We start from the raw sequence: 14,984 nt of genomic DNA on the forward strand, positions 1-14,984 counted from the left end.
GCCCGCAGCTTTGCACTAGTTTTTACACCAGAGCCGCCATGTTTGAACCTCCATAGAGTCTCCCCCAACCCCCCATCACTATATAATACAGGATTCCACTGAGCGCGATGGGATAGATCACGTGACCCTCCCGCGCCGAAGCCGCCCACAGATCACATGACCCGCTCACCGTCTGACCTTCCCCCTCCCGCTGTGTCATGTGACTGTTGACACTATTTAACCCTTTGCACGGCTTGTCTTCCGTAGTCAGTGGAAGATGGAGAAGCTGAGCTCGGTGCTGGTGTTTGCGCTGCTGGCTGCCTGGAGCCGGCCTGGGGCCTCTGACACCCCGGCTAACTGCTCCTTCCCTGACCTGGAGGGCTCCTGGGAGTTCCATGTGTGCCCTAGTAAAGGAGGGGTCCGCACCCGGCACATTGACTGCTCCCAGCTGGGTGAGATATAGATGGGGGGGGCTGTAGAGCCTGTGCACTGAGAGTGGGGGGTTAGGGCATTGCTGGAAGGAGTCTCCTGAAGTCAAAAATCTTCTAAAGTCTAACTTTCCAGTATTATAGATTGCAAGCTCTGTGGTCCAGGTCCATGTGATCACTTCCTATAGATCTAATGCTATGCACTAGATTGCAAGCTCTGTGGTCCAGGCCCATGTGATCACTTCTTATAGATCTAATGCTGTGCACTAGATTGCAAGCTCTGTGGTCCAGGTCCTTGTGATCACTTCCTATAGATCTAATGCTGTGCACTAGATTGCAAGCTCTGTGGTCCAGGTCCTTGTGATCACTTCCTATAGATCTAATGCTATGCGCTAGATTGCAATCCCTGTGACCCAGGTCCATGTGATCACTTCCTATAGATCTAATGCTATGCGCTAGATTGCAAGCTCTGTGGTCCAGGTCCATGTGATCTAATGCTATGCACTACATTGCAAGCTCTGTGACCCAGGTCCATGTGATCACTTCCTATAGATCTCATGCTATGCGCTAGATTGCAAGCCCTGTGACCCAGGTCCTTGTGATCACTTCCTATAGATCTAATGCTATGCACTAGATTGCAAGCTCTGTGACCCAGGTCCATGTGATCACTTCCTATAGATCCAATGCTATGCGCTAGATTGCGAGCTCTGTGGCACAGGCTCATGTGACTGCTGTACTTTAGCATGTAGTAGGTTGCAAGCTATGTAGTTCCTACTAATATGGGTCATGTGATCACTTCTTTCTTGTCTCATGCCATGTACTAGATTGCAAGCTCTGTGATCCTGGTAGGTATAGGTCATGTGATCACTCCTTATAGCTATAATCCCATGATTTAGATTGCAAGTTCTGTGGTCCAAGCTGGTATGGGTCTCTTGATCCTTTCCTTGCAAGCTTTGTAGATCAGGGTCATGTGATCACCTCCTTGCGCACTGCTATATACTTCTATAACATAGCAGGTGATAGAGTGCAAGCTGTGAGGTCCAGACTTGTACGGGTCATGTGACCATTTGCTATATATCTAACTATAGATTGTAGATTGCAAGCTCTGTAGTCTTGGCTAGTAGGTTTCACTTCTTGCCTCTGCTTGTATTTTGACTGACTGCCAGGTCACATGATCCCGGTGTCTGTCACACCTTCTGTCTCATGACTGGGAAAGCCCCTTCCTTCTCAAGTCTAAGATGAAAGTGTTAACAATATAAACCTACCTGGTGCTAAAGATGTTCTGCAGCAGCTGTGGCATGCCCTATCAGTCCTGCCATGAGGGTGGATGCAATGGACTATAAGCTGTGATTTTTGGGGGTTATGTGATCAGACTCTACTTCCCTCATTTCTAGGTCTTCTGTTTCTGAATTTCCCTAAATTTTGCAGCAAAGCATTCTGGGATATTTTGGAATTTCCCTGTGTATAAAAAATGGTTAAATATCGTATTCTGGGAAAACTGTCTGGTGACCAATATGGCCGCCCTCTTCATCTGCCTCTCTATAATCCTGGGCAGACCCTGTCATTACCTAGGATGCATACTGGCTTGTCAGGATCCTTGACAAGCTGGGTGACTTCCTTATCCATGCATCTAGTGCTTTGCGTGATCTGTTCTGCATCTGCTGTAGACAAGTCTGGGCCGTGGCCAGGAGTGCGCTGGGGCGTTATACTTTCGTTATTACACTATTGCTACTCTCTATATTATATTACATGGCTTGGATACAGCGTATAGTCAGCAGCAGAGATTAGTTACACTGTAACTGTGTCTGTATACTGCTGTGCAGCAGGTAAATGGTTAATCCTGCAATGTCTAATCTCTTCCTGTATGGTGCAAGAAGCTTCTAGTAATCTGATGGTACCGGTTATACAGCAGGGCGCGTTTACTCTTGTCACACGGTACAGTCCGCCATATATGAGGATGTCTATGTAATATAGGTGAGGTCAGGCGGCTGCAGTAAAGCCGGAGGTGCACAGTTGCCTTAGATGTCCAGTTTGTTTTTTGGGTGACTTGCAGAAATCTGCTCTTTTGTAGGTTCCTCTTTATACCGCACGAATATCTCACTTCCTTGTCAAAGATCAGTCATGACCGAAATCAGGAAGCCTTGTTGGTTATTGTTGCTACTTGCTGAGGAGCAACTGTCAAAATGGCAGCCGATCTTGCTTCTGCAAAGTGGATTCAAGAGCTGGCCTTGATGTCACAGCGCACCTGGATGCGCGTAATACTGTATAGTGGACTGTATTTTCAGGTGTCATGTGACCATATCGGACATGTGCAGTAGTGTGTACAGTGCAGAATATAAAGTCTTCCTCTGCGGACTTTCTGCCTCCATTTCATAGGTATAATGGACATGGCTCTTAAAGGGATCCTATCATTAAAATCCAATTTTATTTTTTTTTTTTTCTCCCTACCATGTAGGAATCTCCTTAAGAAAGTCTATTCTTCTCCTACCTTTAGATCTTCTCCGCGCCGCCGTTCGATAACAATCCCGGTTTTCTTCGGTATGCAAATGAGTTCTCTCGCAGCACTGGGGGCGTCCCCAATGCTGTGAGATAAGTCTCCAGCGCTGCCCCTCTTCTGGAACGGCCTCTTCACGCGTCTTCTTCCAGTGTTGGGGGTGGTCAAACTTCTACGCATGCGCAAGTCGAGACGACTGCCGATGCAGGTGGCCGCTTGTGCAAGCATGTGCAGTATGCTCTGTACTTCGTTGAACTACAGGAGCGTACTGCGCATGCTCGTGTAAGCAGCCACAAAAAATGGCCGCCCGCATGTGCAGTCAGCTCTGCCCAATGGCAGAGCCGACTTGTGCATGCATAGAAGTTTGACACCCCATCCCTCCCCCCCCATTGCTGGAAGAAGATAGAGGCGTCGCTGGAGACTTCTCTTGCAGCATTGGGGACGCCCCCAGTGCTGCGAGAGAACTCATTTGCATACAGACAAAAAACAGCATTTCTACCGAACGGTGGCGCAAAGAAGACTTCTAAAGGTAGGAGAAGAATAGACTTTCTTAAGGCTGTTCCGACGTGTTAGTTACAAGAAATTGCATTTTAATGATAGGATCGCTTTTATATCGCCGCATGTCCACTGCATATACTTTTCTGCAAAGTGTGAATGAGATTAGCCAGAATCTGCATTTACACTACATAAGTCTCTGGCCTAAAGGAACTTTCGCCACCTTCCGCATGTCCAGCTTTTTGCATCCTTTAATAGGAGCTGCATACGGATTCCAGCACAGTTGGAATTTTTTTTTTTTTTTCTCTAGCCCCCCCCCCCCCCCCGTTCCTGAGCAATCAGTGCAGTTAGTTTTGGTGCCTGATATACTATTTAGGTGCTGTACTGTGAGGTGGGCAGTGTCAGGGAGGAGCAGACGAGGCATGATTCAGTTCTTACATTGTCCACCTCTAACTGGAGTTCTAAATCACACCCACGTGACAGCACAGAGCCTGAGTAGCACATCAGACACCTAAATTACGGCACCTATTGCTCAGGAATGGTGTGGGTTAGAGGAGGAGAATTCCAAGTGTGCCGGAGTCGGTGGAGCAGATGCTAGGACCTGGAGGTGGTGAAAGGTCCTTTTTATGTATCAGGTGAATTGACTATCCCTGTTTTTTTAGACTATTGGGGCTGTTACTCCATGGAACCCATACACTATGGCACCACTTGGGTTTCTATTGTTGGTTCTTCTTTTAGAACGTGTTAGCCGTTCTGGATTACTCCATATTCCCTTGCCACGTGTGACTAGTTATTTATCTTCCTTTCACTCCTAGGGCCGGTGGAAAAGACGACTAAGGTGACTTTTACGCCACTTGACATTGCAGAAGATGACTTGGGGAGAGTTGGCTTTTTTACCATCATCTACAACCAAGGCTTCGAAGTTGTCATCGGTGGTTATAAGTGGTTTGCCTTTTTTAAGGTACGTGGCCCTTTTTTTTTTTTTTTTTTTGGATTTGGCTTGTATATTAAAGTGTTCCGACCCAAAGATGATCACAAAGACAAAATCGTGTAGACCTGTCGGCCAACCAAAGAATGACAGTGACCAAGATGGCCCCTCACCTTGGTGAGCTGTGACACGGTCACAACAACCTATGCATTTATATAGTAAGGGGTGGCAGCAAACGGGTCCAAGGAAACCAGACGTCAAATGTACACTGAGAAAGGAGGGCATGGAAACCCAAACAAATGGACCAATTGCGGTCTTAAGAATAATGGAATCCCAGGTCACTCGTAGACGCAAAACCACATCTCTTTATTGATAAGTACAGGGCACGATGCGTTTCGAGGGGAGGGTTCCCCTTTATCAAGTGCAACAGAAACAAACATTTGGGTGATGTGCACTTGATTTTCCTCCCATGTCATGAATTCCCGTTATGTGCCCGGAGCTGGAGATATCGGTGCCGTTACCGATCTCTACCTGCTGTCAGGAGGGCGTTCCTGACAGTCTAGCTGAGCTGTGAGGAACGCCCCTCCTGACATAACTCGTCCATAGTTCTATACTGTCAGAGGGGGCATTCCTGACCGCCCAATGACACTAAGCTGAGAAGAACGCCCCTGTTCCCAAGTAGACGAGTACTGTCAGGAGGGGGGAGGGCGTTTCTGGAGCGGAACGCCTTTCTGACAGTGGGCAGAGATCGGTGCCAAAACTAACGGCACCGATATCTCCAGTCCTGGGGCTCATAACGGGAAAGCCGTTGGATAGTACACTTTGTATAGCTATTGTGCCTTGATCCTTAAGCTCAGGGGAAGTCTGATAAAACTTGTAACTGTAGACCACGTCGGGCTCGCTTGTGGCTCACCATGTTTACCGGTCTTCTATACTTCACTTTCAGTATGAGCAACATGGAACCAACGTCACCAGTTACTGTCACGAGACCTTTGCTGGCTGGGTGCACGACGTGCTGGGCCGTAACTGGGCTTGTTTCGTTGGAAAGAAAGTCTCCTCCAACTCTGGTAAAAAAGTGAACCCAGCACCGTTCAGTCAGGAAGGAGCATGGTAAGTATGGCCGTGTATGAAGCATTCTGGCAGGCCGATGTAGGTCATGATGCATAAGGAGCTTATACAGTCTCTTAAGGTGTTCTCCGAGGATATCGGTGACCTAGGCTAAGGCTCGGTTGTCAGTATCGGTTGGATTTGGTGTAGGATTATGATCCAGTCCAGGATTATGAGCTAACACTTGGCCCTCTCCCATGCCAGGCAGTCAAGGATGCCCTTCAAAAGCAACTTTGGATTTGTGCAAAAAATAAACTCTGTGCAGAAATCGTGGACCGCAGGGACGTACCCTGAACTGGACGGACTGTCAATGGAGGATCTCCTGAGAAGAGCTGGTGGGCGGAAATCTAGAATTCCAAAGTACGTCTGTCTCTTGTGACTTAGATGCAGTCTGAAAGGCTTTCTTAAAGCCATGGTGTCTTGTAATGGATAAGACTTGGGGGTGCTGGCTCTTAAAGGGATAGTCCAGGCTTAATTCAGTTTCTGATCTGTAGGGTCTGACGCCTAGACCATGCACAGGTCAGTAGATCGTGCTGGAAGATGCAGACCACCAGTGCCTGGACTTCCCGACTAAGGCAGCAACACATCCGCAGAGGAAACCTTTCTGCTTCCATTATACCTATAGGGAATATGCGAGTGTTTCCACAAGTATAATTGACATGTTGCATTTTCCAAAACCGCATCGGTTTTGGAAATCGCAGCATGTTCGCTGCACGTATTTTTCTGCAATGTGTTGCTGGGATTCACTACTGTGACTGACTTTTTGTTACTCCTCAGTATCCCACCTCCAGCCCCTCTGCCCACTGACGAGAAATATCAAGGTCTCCCTGAAGCTTGGGATTGGCGCAATATTAACGGGTACAACTTTGTCAGCCCTGTTAGAAATCAAGGTACGGTCATAAAACCTACACTAGAGCTGTAGAGTAACACTTGGGACGAGACTTACCTGTGCCTTGTCTTTAGGCTCTTGCGGTAGCTGCTATTCCTTTGCAACTATGGGAATGTTAGAATCGCGTATCCGGGTGATGACCAAACTTCAGCAACAGCCCATACTGAGCCCCCAGCAAGTGGTGTCCTGCAGTAACTACTCCCAAGGTAAGTACCATATCTACATGGCTTCAGGTCTTATGCATACAGCCCTGGAGTCAAATCACTCATTGTTTAACATGGGGTCGAAGTTTGGATGACAGACAAATTCTAGAAACCTGTTCACCAGGTGGGACTCCAATCTTCTGTTCTAGGCAGCTTCAGATCCTTTATATAGTAAAACGTTTGCATTGTGCAGGCGCTGCTGTATTGGTAATGGGATAGGTCATAAGTAGGGGGCTTGGGTAACCCCCACAGATCATTGTCACTGTCACATGGCCTTATTACAGCTCCATCCTATTCAAGTGAATACGCCGCTGTGCTTGATATTCGGAAGTAGCAGTGCTCCCTAGGGTTGACAGATCGGATCCCGATTGGCGATCAAGCAAATTTCACGATCGGGTTTGGCTGGAAAATGATCGAAAATCGGATTTTGAAATCTGAAGATCAGCTCAACCCCACTGTATATATAATAAACAATTAGGGTTGATCCTCTGGGAAAGATCAGATCAAGCAAATTTCACAATTGGGATTGGCTGGTAAATGATTGGAAATCTGTTTTTTTTGTTTGTTTTTTTTTTTATCGATCCTGAAATCTTAAGATTGGCTCATCCGAATATTGTGGCCTCTCCCAGCAGCTGATCTGTGGGTGTCCACAGATCTGATATAGCCCAGTGTTTCTCAGCCTTTTCAGGCTTGGGTGACCCCTGGAGGGGAAAACAAAATTCCTCAGGGGAATCCCTACCAAATTTTTATCAAAAAAATTCCAAAGTATGCCTAAAATATCGTGTGAAGGCAATCGGTCATCTTCCCAACTAGTGTTGAAGCTTCCTGGCAAGTTGCCAAGGCTCCCCAGTTGGCCTAAGGATAGGATATCAGTATAAGGGCTCATTCACACGGGATGGATTTTGACTCAGAATCCGCAGAACTGGATCTTCACCCATATGTCACCAGTTCCTTTCCTGATAGGCCTTGGTGGTGTCACGTGGCAAGGACTCTATAGCCTGAAGCCCCGTCACACTGGTCCAGTTAGCAGCTATGTTTTTACTCTTCCCCGGCCAAGCTCTATAATTCCTGGACTATCTTTCACTATATACACCAATGCTTAGCAGCTGTATAGTCCTGTTGGCACACAGCCTCATAAAATAACAACTTAAAGGGCATCTCTAGGGAGTCTTCTTAGACTGACTGACTTCCTCTGAGGGTTTTAGATGCTGTCCTGAAGTCTAAAGACGACTCCCTGGAGAATTCCTTTAAGCGGCAAGAACCAAAGTGTGTACGTGCGTGTCCCTCCACATAAAACTGATGTATTCGCACATGGTAGAATGGTTACTGAAACCTCATGCTTATGGCGGAAAAAGCTTTTCCTGAGGGCTCCTTAAAGGGATTCTACCATTAAAACTTTTTTTTTTTTTTTTTTTTGTGGATAAGACGTTGGAATAGCCTTTAGAAAGGCTATTCGTTTCTTACCTTTAGACGTGATCTCTGCCGCGCCGTTCCTCAGAAATACCAGTTTTTACCAGTATGCAAGTGAGTTCTCTCACAGCGATGAGGGCGCCCCCACCGCTGCCAGAGAAGTGTCTCCAAGTGCCGCCTCCTTCGTCCACCGCATCATGTTCAATGTCTTCTAACGATGCAGGTGCATAACCTAGCAGAGCGGACTGCACAGGCCACGGGAAAATGGCTGCTTGCACAGTATTGTTAGCTGCCATTTTCCCGTGGCCTGTGCCCCTGCACAGTCTGCTCTGCTTCCGGCGCAGGCTTGTAACCTAGCAGAGAAGACATTGAAGATGACGTGGTGGACTAAGGAGGCGGCACTTGGAGACACTTCTCTGGCAGCGGTGGGGACGCCCTCATTGCTGCTTGAGTGCTGGGGCCCGCCCCCATTGCTGCGAGAGAACTCATTCGCATACCGGTAAAAACCAGTATTTCTGAGGAACGACGCAGCGAAGACCATGTCTAAAGGTAAGAGACGAATAGCCTTTCTAAAGGCTATTCCAACATCTTATCCACAAAAAAAAAAAAATTTAATGGTAGAATCCCTTTAAGACTTGCCAATGGCCATGTCTGTAGTTGTATGTAGACTTCACGGCTTTCCTGTCTCTTCCTTCCAGGTTGCGATGGCGGCTTCCCTTACCTGATCTCTGGCAAGTACATCCAAGACTTTGGCATCGTAGAAGAGTCTGACTTCCCATACACCGCCACCGACTCCCCTTGTACCCCGAAAGACAACGCCTACAGATACTACTCCTCTGAATACCACTACGTGGGCGGCTTCTACGGAGGCTGCAACGAGGCCTTAATGAAATACGAATTGATTTTGGGGGGTCCTCTGGCCGTAGCCTTTGAAGTCTACGATGACTTTATGTATTATAAGGGAGGGATCTACCACCACACCGGGCTTCAGGATAAGTTCAACCCCTTCCAGATAACTAACCATGCTGTCCTCCTGGTGGGGTATGGAGTAGATTCCACCACTGGTGAGAAATACTGGATCGTGAAGAACAGCTGGGGAGAGTCATGGGGCGAGAAGGGCTACTTTAGAATACGCAGGGGCACGAATGAGTGCGCTATCGAAAGTATAGCCGTTGCTGCAACACCTCTACCTAAACTGTGAGGAGCCCGGGAGTCCTCCTAGGTGTGAGGTGGAAGGGCTCAACGCTGGATATACAATCTTGCTGACTTGGAGATTTCTGATAAAAATTTGGGGTTTTTGTTTTTTAAGAAAAATTGTATTTTTTTTTTTAGTCTGGAACCCGACCATGTTGTGTGGGCTACATACTGAGTATCGGTAACGTAAGGCCCGTATACCTATACAATGGCATGTGCCTACAAAGCCATAATTTGGGTTGTGACTACTTTACACCCCCTCCTAAATCAAGAGAATTTGGCAAGGGGTTCCCTGTAAGCCCCTGCTAGAGTTCACGTCCTCTGCTGCCTACACCCCCACTGACTGTAATAAAAAAAAGCCCCCATTTCAGTATTGGTATACCCATAGGGTATAGCCTTCTTGTTTTTATAGATGATTTTCTATACCTGTAATGCTTTGCCATCAGCAGGGAAAATGTGAAAAATCACTGACATGGCGGGCAGATCTGTATGTGTGCAGAGCGCTCACTCCTTAAAGGGATTTTATGTGCCTTATGACGTAATCAGGGACTTTGTTATCCCCGTTTGTGAATTTTATTGATTATGAATAAAGTTTTTCTTTGTATAAAACAAAATGGCGTCCTCTTCTCTAGTTCTATATCGGTGGTTGAGGCTAGAGTTATAGGGTTTTTATCTGCATGGCTGCAACACATTTTATGTTTGAGGCTGGGGTATGCACAACCTAGAGCAGCCTGCCCACTTTCTTATTTATTGGTTTCTTTACATGTAATTCCGCCAGGAGTAGCAGTAAAATGTCAAACAAATGGCTGAGAAAACCAGGTAACCATAAAATAGGACAGGGGTCTCAAACTCAACTCAGCATGTGGGCCGCAGAGCAAGATCCCAGCCAGTCGGCCGGTCGCACTGTGTCAAATTTAGCTCCACCCACTTTTATGTTGACTCCGCCCATTCTCATTCATTTTTTTTTCATGTGCCCCCACACTGTATAATCCTCCTACAGTCACCTGTAAACTGTCCTCCCCTCCATCTTTCTTTCCCTTAGTTACATATACACCCTCCATCTCTGCCCCCAGATTCATGTTCCCCCCCCCCCCCCCAATCTCTGCCCCAGTGTCATGCCGTTCTCCCCCCCCTCCCTTCGTCTGCCCCCAGTGTCATGAGCCCCGTCATTCCACCTCGATGTTTAACACACAAAAAAAACACTTATACTCACCATCCAACGCTCCCCCGCCGCGCTCTGCAGTTTCACTAATAGACCTGTAGGCGCGCTGTGATGAAGTGATGTCATCACATCGCGCCTATATGTCCACTAGCCGGAACGTAGCGGTGGATATAATCATCTCGCAATGTATTCAACTCTGATCCGGCGTCTCTAGGCTTGTGCGGGCCGCACAAATTTGTTCGGGGGGCCGCATGCGGGCCGCGAGTTTGAGACCCCTGAAATAGATCAGGGGTGCTGCACTGCAAATATAGAAGATCCCTGACAGAGATGAACACAACAAGGAAAGCTGCTTAATGTCAATGGCTAAAATCCTATCAGCAAAAACAGCAGCTAGTCAGAAGTAGGCACACTGTCCTTACACGTACCGTGAGCAACTGCAGACTTCTCTATGAGCAGTGTATAGGCAGGAAGCCCAAACAGCAAGGCCGAGTGTATATAGAGGCACAGAAGAGAAGCCAGCCCCTCCACTCACTAACAATCTTCAGCCTGCTGGTTTCTAAAGTTGGACCTTCCTTAGTGACAGGGAGTGAGCAGCAATTTGTCAAGGTCGGAGAATGTTCACCTTCACGATATCCAGTAACTTTGGCTGTTTGTTCATTGGATTTACCAGTCAGAACATCATGCTGGAAGCTGAACTCTTAGCAGTATAGTTATCTATGATACTAGATGTCCCTGCAACATGGTGTCCAATAATCACTATGGAACAGAACGTTGTTGGGAGGCGGTATGATTTGTGTCGGCTATACTGCTAAGAGTCTGGTTTCAGTTTTTTTTAATGCAACCTTAGTGGTAGCTACTCTAGACCCTTCCCGCTCTGCACATTAATATTGGATCACACTGAGCTTATGGTTAATACTTAGTGTAATAATAGTATGACTCTGTAATGTGACGGGCAGCGGAGCGGTGCTTGCAGCATTACTACACAGCCATGGCCCAGGACTAGAGATGAGCGAGTAGTATTCGATCTAATACCTCCCTACCATAGGTTTCTGTATAAGCGCCCAAACACCAAGGGGTTAAACACATCAAATAGTCGATGCACTTAACCCCTTGGTGTTCAGCCACTTACAAGGAAACCTATGGTGGGGAGATATTCGATAAAATACTACTCGCTCATCTCTACCCAGGACTAACCATTAGGGTTGGAAGATGATCCAGCAGATTAACCCCTCGAATGGCGTACTTTATCGCAATTGGACAAGATCTTCCAATCTCAATCAATCCCAGGTTCAAAGTGACGGTCACCCCAGCACACTGGGAGTACTTAGGAGGACTTTTGGTCCCCCATTATTCTGATTACTGGTGGACCCAGTGATCAGATACTTATCCCCTGTCCTGTGAATGGGAGATGCGTATCCGGAACCCCTTTAAGAGCTAATATTGCTGTCTCAGATTATTTAGATGTCTCGTCTGTTAGGTAGTGCTCTGCCCTCCCAGATCCTCCCTGAAGACCATAGACAAGTCATTTGTCACCTTCTTATTATCCTCATAGAACAAGTCCTGTGTGACTGCTGCCCGCTGACAATGGTCGCAGAGTATCTCAGGTTGTCGTACATCATATAGGGATCGCTGCTGTATTGTGTCTCGGCCAGCTCTTACATTGTGGCCCACTAGAGGGAGCCCTCATTACTGTGTCATACATAACGTTATGTGGTCAAGTGTTAGCACATTATATGGAAAAAAACAAAGCAAAATAATATTGCATAAGATGAAGTTATGTCATATCGCCAATATTCTGCCAAATAGATGTAAGCTGTGTATAGGGGTGTATTATATAAAGACCGCCCGTATAATACATAATGTACTTAGCCAGAAGAGCAATGTAACCTGCATGGAGGATATTATACATGACTGTGTTATGGAGACACTGGCTGACATTGTAGATGACCATGTTATGGAGACACTGGCTGACATTGTAGATGACCATGTTATGGGGACACTGGCTGACATTGTAGATGACCGTGTTATGGGGTCACTGGCTGACATTGTAGATGACCGTGTTATGGGGACACTGGCTGACATTGTAGATGACCATGTTATGGGGTCACTGGCTGACATTGTAGATGACCATGTTATGGGGTCACTGGCTGACATTGTAGATGATTGTATTATGGAGGCACTGGCTGACATTGTAGATGACCATGTTATGGGGACACTGGCTGACATTGTAGATGACCGTGTTATGGGGACACTGGCTGACATTGTAGATGACCGTGTTATGGGGACACTGGCTGACATTGTAGATGACCGTGTTATGGGGACACTGGCTTACATTGTAGATGACCATGTTATGGGGTCACTGGCTGACATTGTAGATGATTGTATTATGGAGGCACTGGCTGACATTGTAGATGACCATGTTATGGGGACACTGACTGACATTGTAGATGACCGTGTTATGGGGACACTGGCTTACATTGTAGATGACCACGTTATGGGGTCACTGGCTGACATTATAGATGACCGTGTTATGGGGACACTGGCTGACATTGTAGATGACCACGTTATGGGGTCACTGGCTGACATTATAGATGACCATGTTATGGGGACACTGGCTGACGTAGATGACCACGTTATGGGATCACTGGCTGACATTGTAGATGACCATGTTATGGGGTCACTGGCTGACATTGTAGATGACCACGTTATGGGGTCACTGGCTGACATTATAGATGACCGTGTTATGGGGACACTGGCTGACATTGTAGATGACCACGTTATGGGGTCACTGGCTGACATTATAGATGACCGTGTTATGGGGACACTGGCTGACATTGTAGATGACCACGTTATGGGATCACTGGCTGACATTGTAGATGACCATGTTATGGGGTCACTGGCTGACATTGTAGATGACCATGTTATGGGGGCACTGGCTGACATTGTAGATGACCGTGTTATGGAGGCACTGGCTGACATTGTAGATGACCATGTTATGGAGGCACTGGCTGACATTGTAGATGGCCATGTTATGGGGTCACTGGCTGACATTGTAGATGACCATGTTATGGGGGCACTGGCTGACATTGTAGATGACTATTACAAGGGCACTGTGACCATTGTGGAAGCGCCGGCTGTCTTGTGCACTTTTCTGGCACTTTTGTCATCTTTTAGGTGGGATTTATTTGTTTTTTAATTATTTTTTTTTCATTTCTTGAGATCCAGATATTAAAAAAGCATCTCCCAAACTTGTCTTCCTTCATGTGCTCCCTAAGTGCTCTCCATCATCACAACCCGGGTAATTAAAATGCACCATCTGACTGCAGCAAAGCCATGTAAATGAGCAGATTAATGTGCCATCCAACGTCTACCATCCATTTTTAATAACCGCGTTGCTGAGGTTGAAACAAACACGTCCATCACTCTCGGCGTTCCTGGAATTTTAACTACATGAAGTAGTCCAGCTGTCATCGGAATGGCCCAGAGACTCCAAAATAAATATGCATAGTATTAATGATCACATCAAGACATTTCTGTCACAGCCGGCGCCAAGAGAGCTCCTTCCTTTTTGCAGTGTATCATGATACCCGTCAGATAAGAGGTCACGGGCACCAAGTAAGGAACCACATAGACCCTTTGCACTTATTTGACCTACAAATTTTCCAAGATTTTTGATGTTTGCCACCCACAAACCGTTATTAAATGTTGGGGACTCCATAATATAACAAACGGAGTCCCAGGAGAACTTACTTACCTCTCTTGGGTCCAGTCTTCTCTTCTGGCGTCCAGGTGTCTTCACCCTTGGGTTCTTGTAGCCTCTTATGGGATCTTCTCTGACGTCAACATGGGGCACGCCAATATTATGATGCTTTAACCCAGTAGCATGACATTGGCCTCAGTGGTGATGGAAGGCTGCAAGAGCCCATTGGTGCAGACTGATACTAAAGGCAGGGAGTGCAGGGTAATTTCTAGATGGAGGGGTCAGGATCTAAGGAATCATGAAGGAAGGATAAAATAGGATAAGAAATGTTAGTGTAGTAGGCAGAGGTGATCTGGTCACGTGATAAGCCTGACTTTAGGGCAGTTTTGAAGCTGGTGTAGTTGGGTGCTAATCCGATTGCCCGAGGTAAAGCATTCTAGAGCACCGGTGCAGCTCAAGAAAAGTCTTGGAGGTGAGAGTGGGATGTTCAGATAACAGAAGATACAAGTCTAAGGTTATTGCCACAACGGAGAGGACGGTTTTGGTGGTAGACAGGGACAAGGCAGGAGAGGTAGGGGGCACAACGCTATGGAGGGGTTTATCGGTGAGAGACGAGAGAGAATCGGAGACAATGAGGGGTTGTTGAAAAGGGCGAATTCTGGAGATGTTTTTGAGGTGCAAGTGTCTGAATATGACGGGTGAAGGTGAGATCTGAGTCAAATACAACCCCAAGACAGCGGGCATGGTGCCTCAGTGTAATAGTAAGGCCACAGACAGAAATGGAGATATCAGGGTTAGGTCGTTTAGTAGATGAAGGGAACACAAGACGTTCGGTTTTTGAAAGATTCAGTTTCAGATAAAGAGAAAACATGAGGATAGAGACAAAGAAAAAACACCATGGAAAGAAGTGTGAAGGCGATGTAAAGGAAAATAAATATAGACAACTCACCAAAAATATTGAGTTTGGAAAATGGTGTATAAGATGAAGCCTACAA

At 46.7% G+C, this 14,984-nt stretch overlaps 1 protein-coding gene across 1 annotated transcript; it reads left to right on the forward strand.

The window, feature by feature from the left end:
• Positions 1-208: 208 nt before the first annotated feature.
• Positions 209-9,708, forward strand: CTSC (cathepsin C). The gene is made up of 7 exons (XM_075266216.1): positions 209-431; positions 4,212-4,357; positions 5,271-5,434; positions 5,636-5,791; positions 6,209-6,321; positions 6,395-6,526; positions 8,632-9,708. Exons 1-7 carry the CDS (start codon positions 257-259, stop codon positions 9,132-9,134), a joined length of 1,389 nt encoding a protein of 462 aa, XP_075122317.1. The 5' UTR covers positions 209-256; the 3' UTR covers positions 9,135-9,708.
• The last annotated feature ends 5,276 nt before the right edge of the window (positions 9,709-14,984 follow it).

Source organism: Leptodactylus fuscus, chromosome 2, assembly GCF_031893055.1.
Source record: "Leptodactylus fuscus isolate aLepFus1 chromosome 2, aLepFus1.hap2, whole genome shotgun sequence".
Lineage (NCBI taxonomy): Eukaryota > Metazoa > Chordata > Amphibia > Anura > Leptodactylidae > Leptodactylus > Leptodactylus fuscus.

Excerpts from the sequence above, each read along its gene's own strand:
- CTSC (XM_075266216.1), top strand. The coding sequence starts at position 257 with ATGGAGAAGCTGAGCTCGGTGCTGGTGTTTGCGCTGCTGGCTGCCTGG. Across the intron at positions 432-4,211 it reads CATTGACTGCTCCCAGCTGG|GGCCGGTGGAAAAGACGACT; the intron begins GTGAGATATAGA and ends TTTCACTCCTAG. Across the intron at positions 4,358-5,270 it reads AGTGGTTTGCCTTTTTTAAG|TATGAGCAACATGGAACCAA; the intron begins GTACGTGGCCCT and ends CTTCACTTTCAG.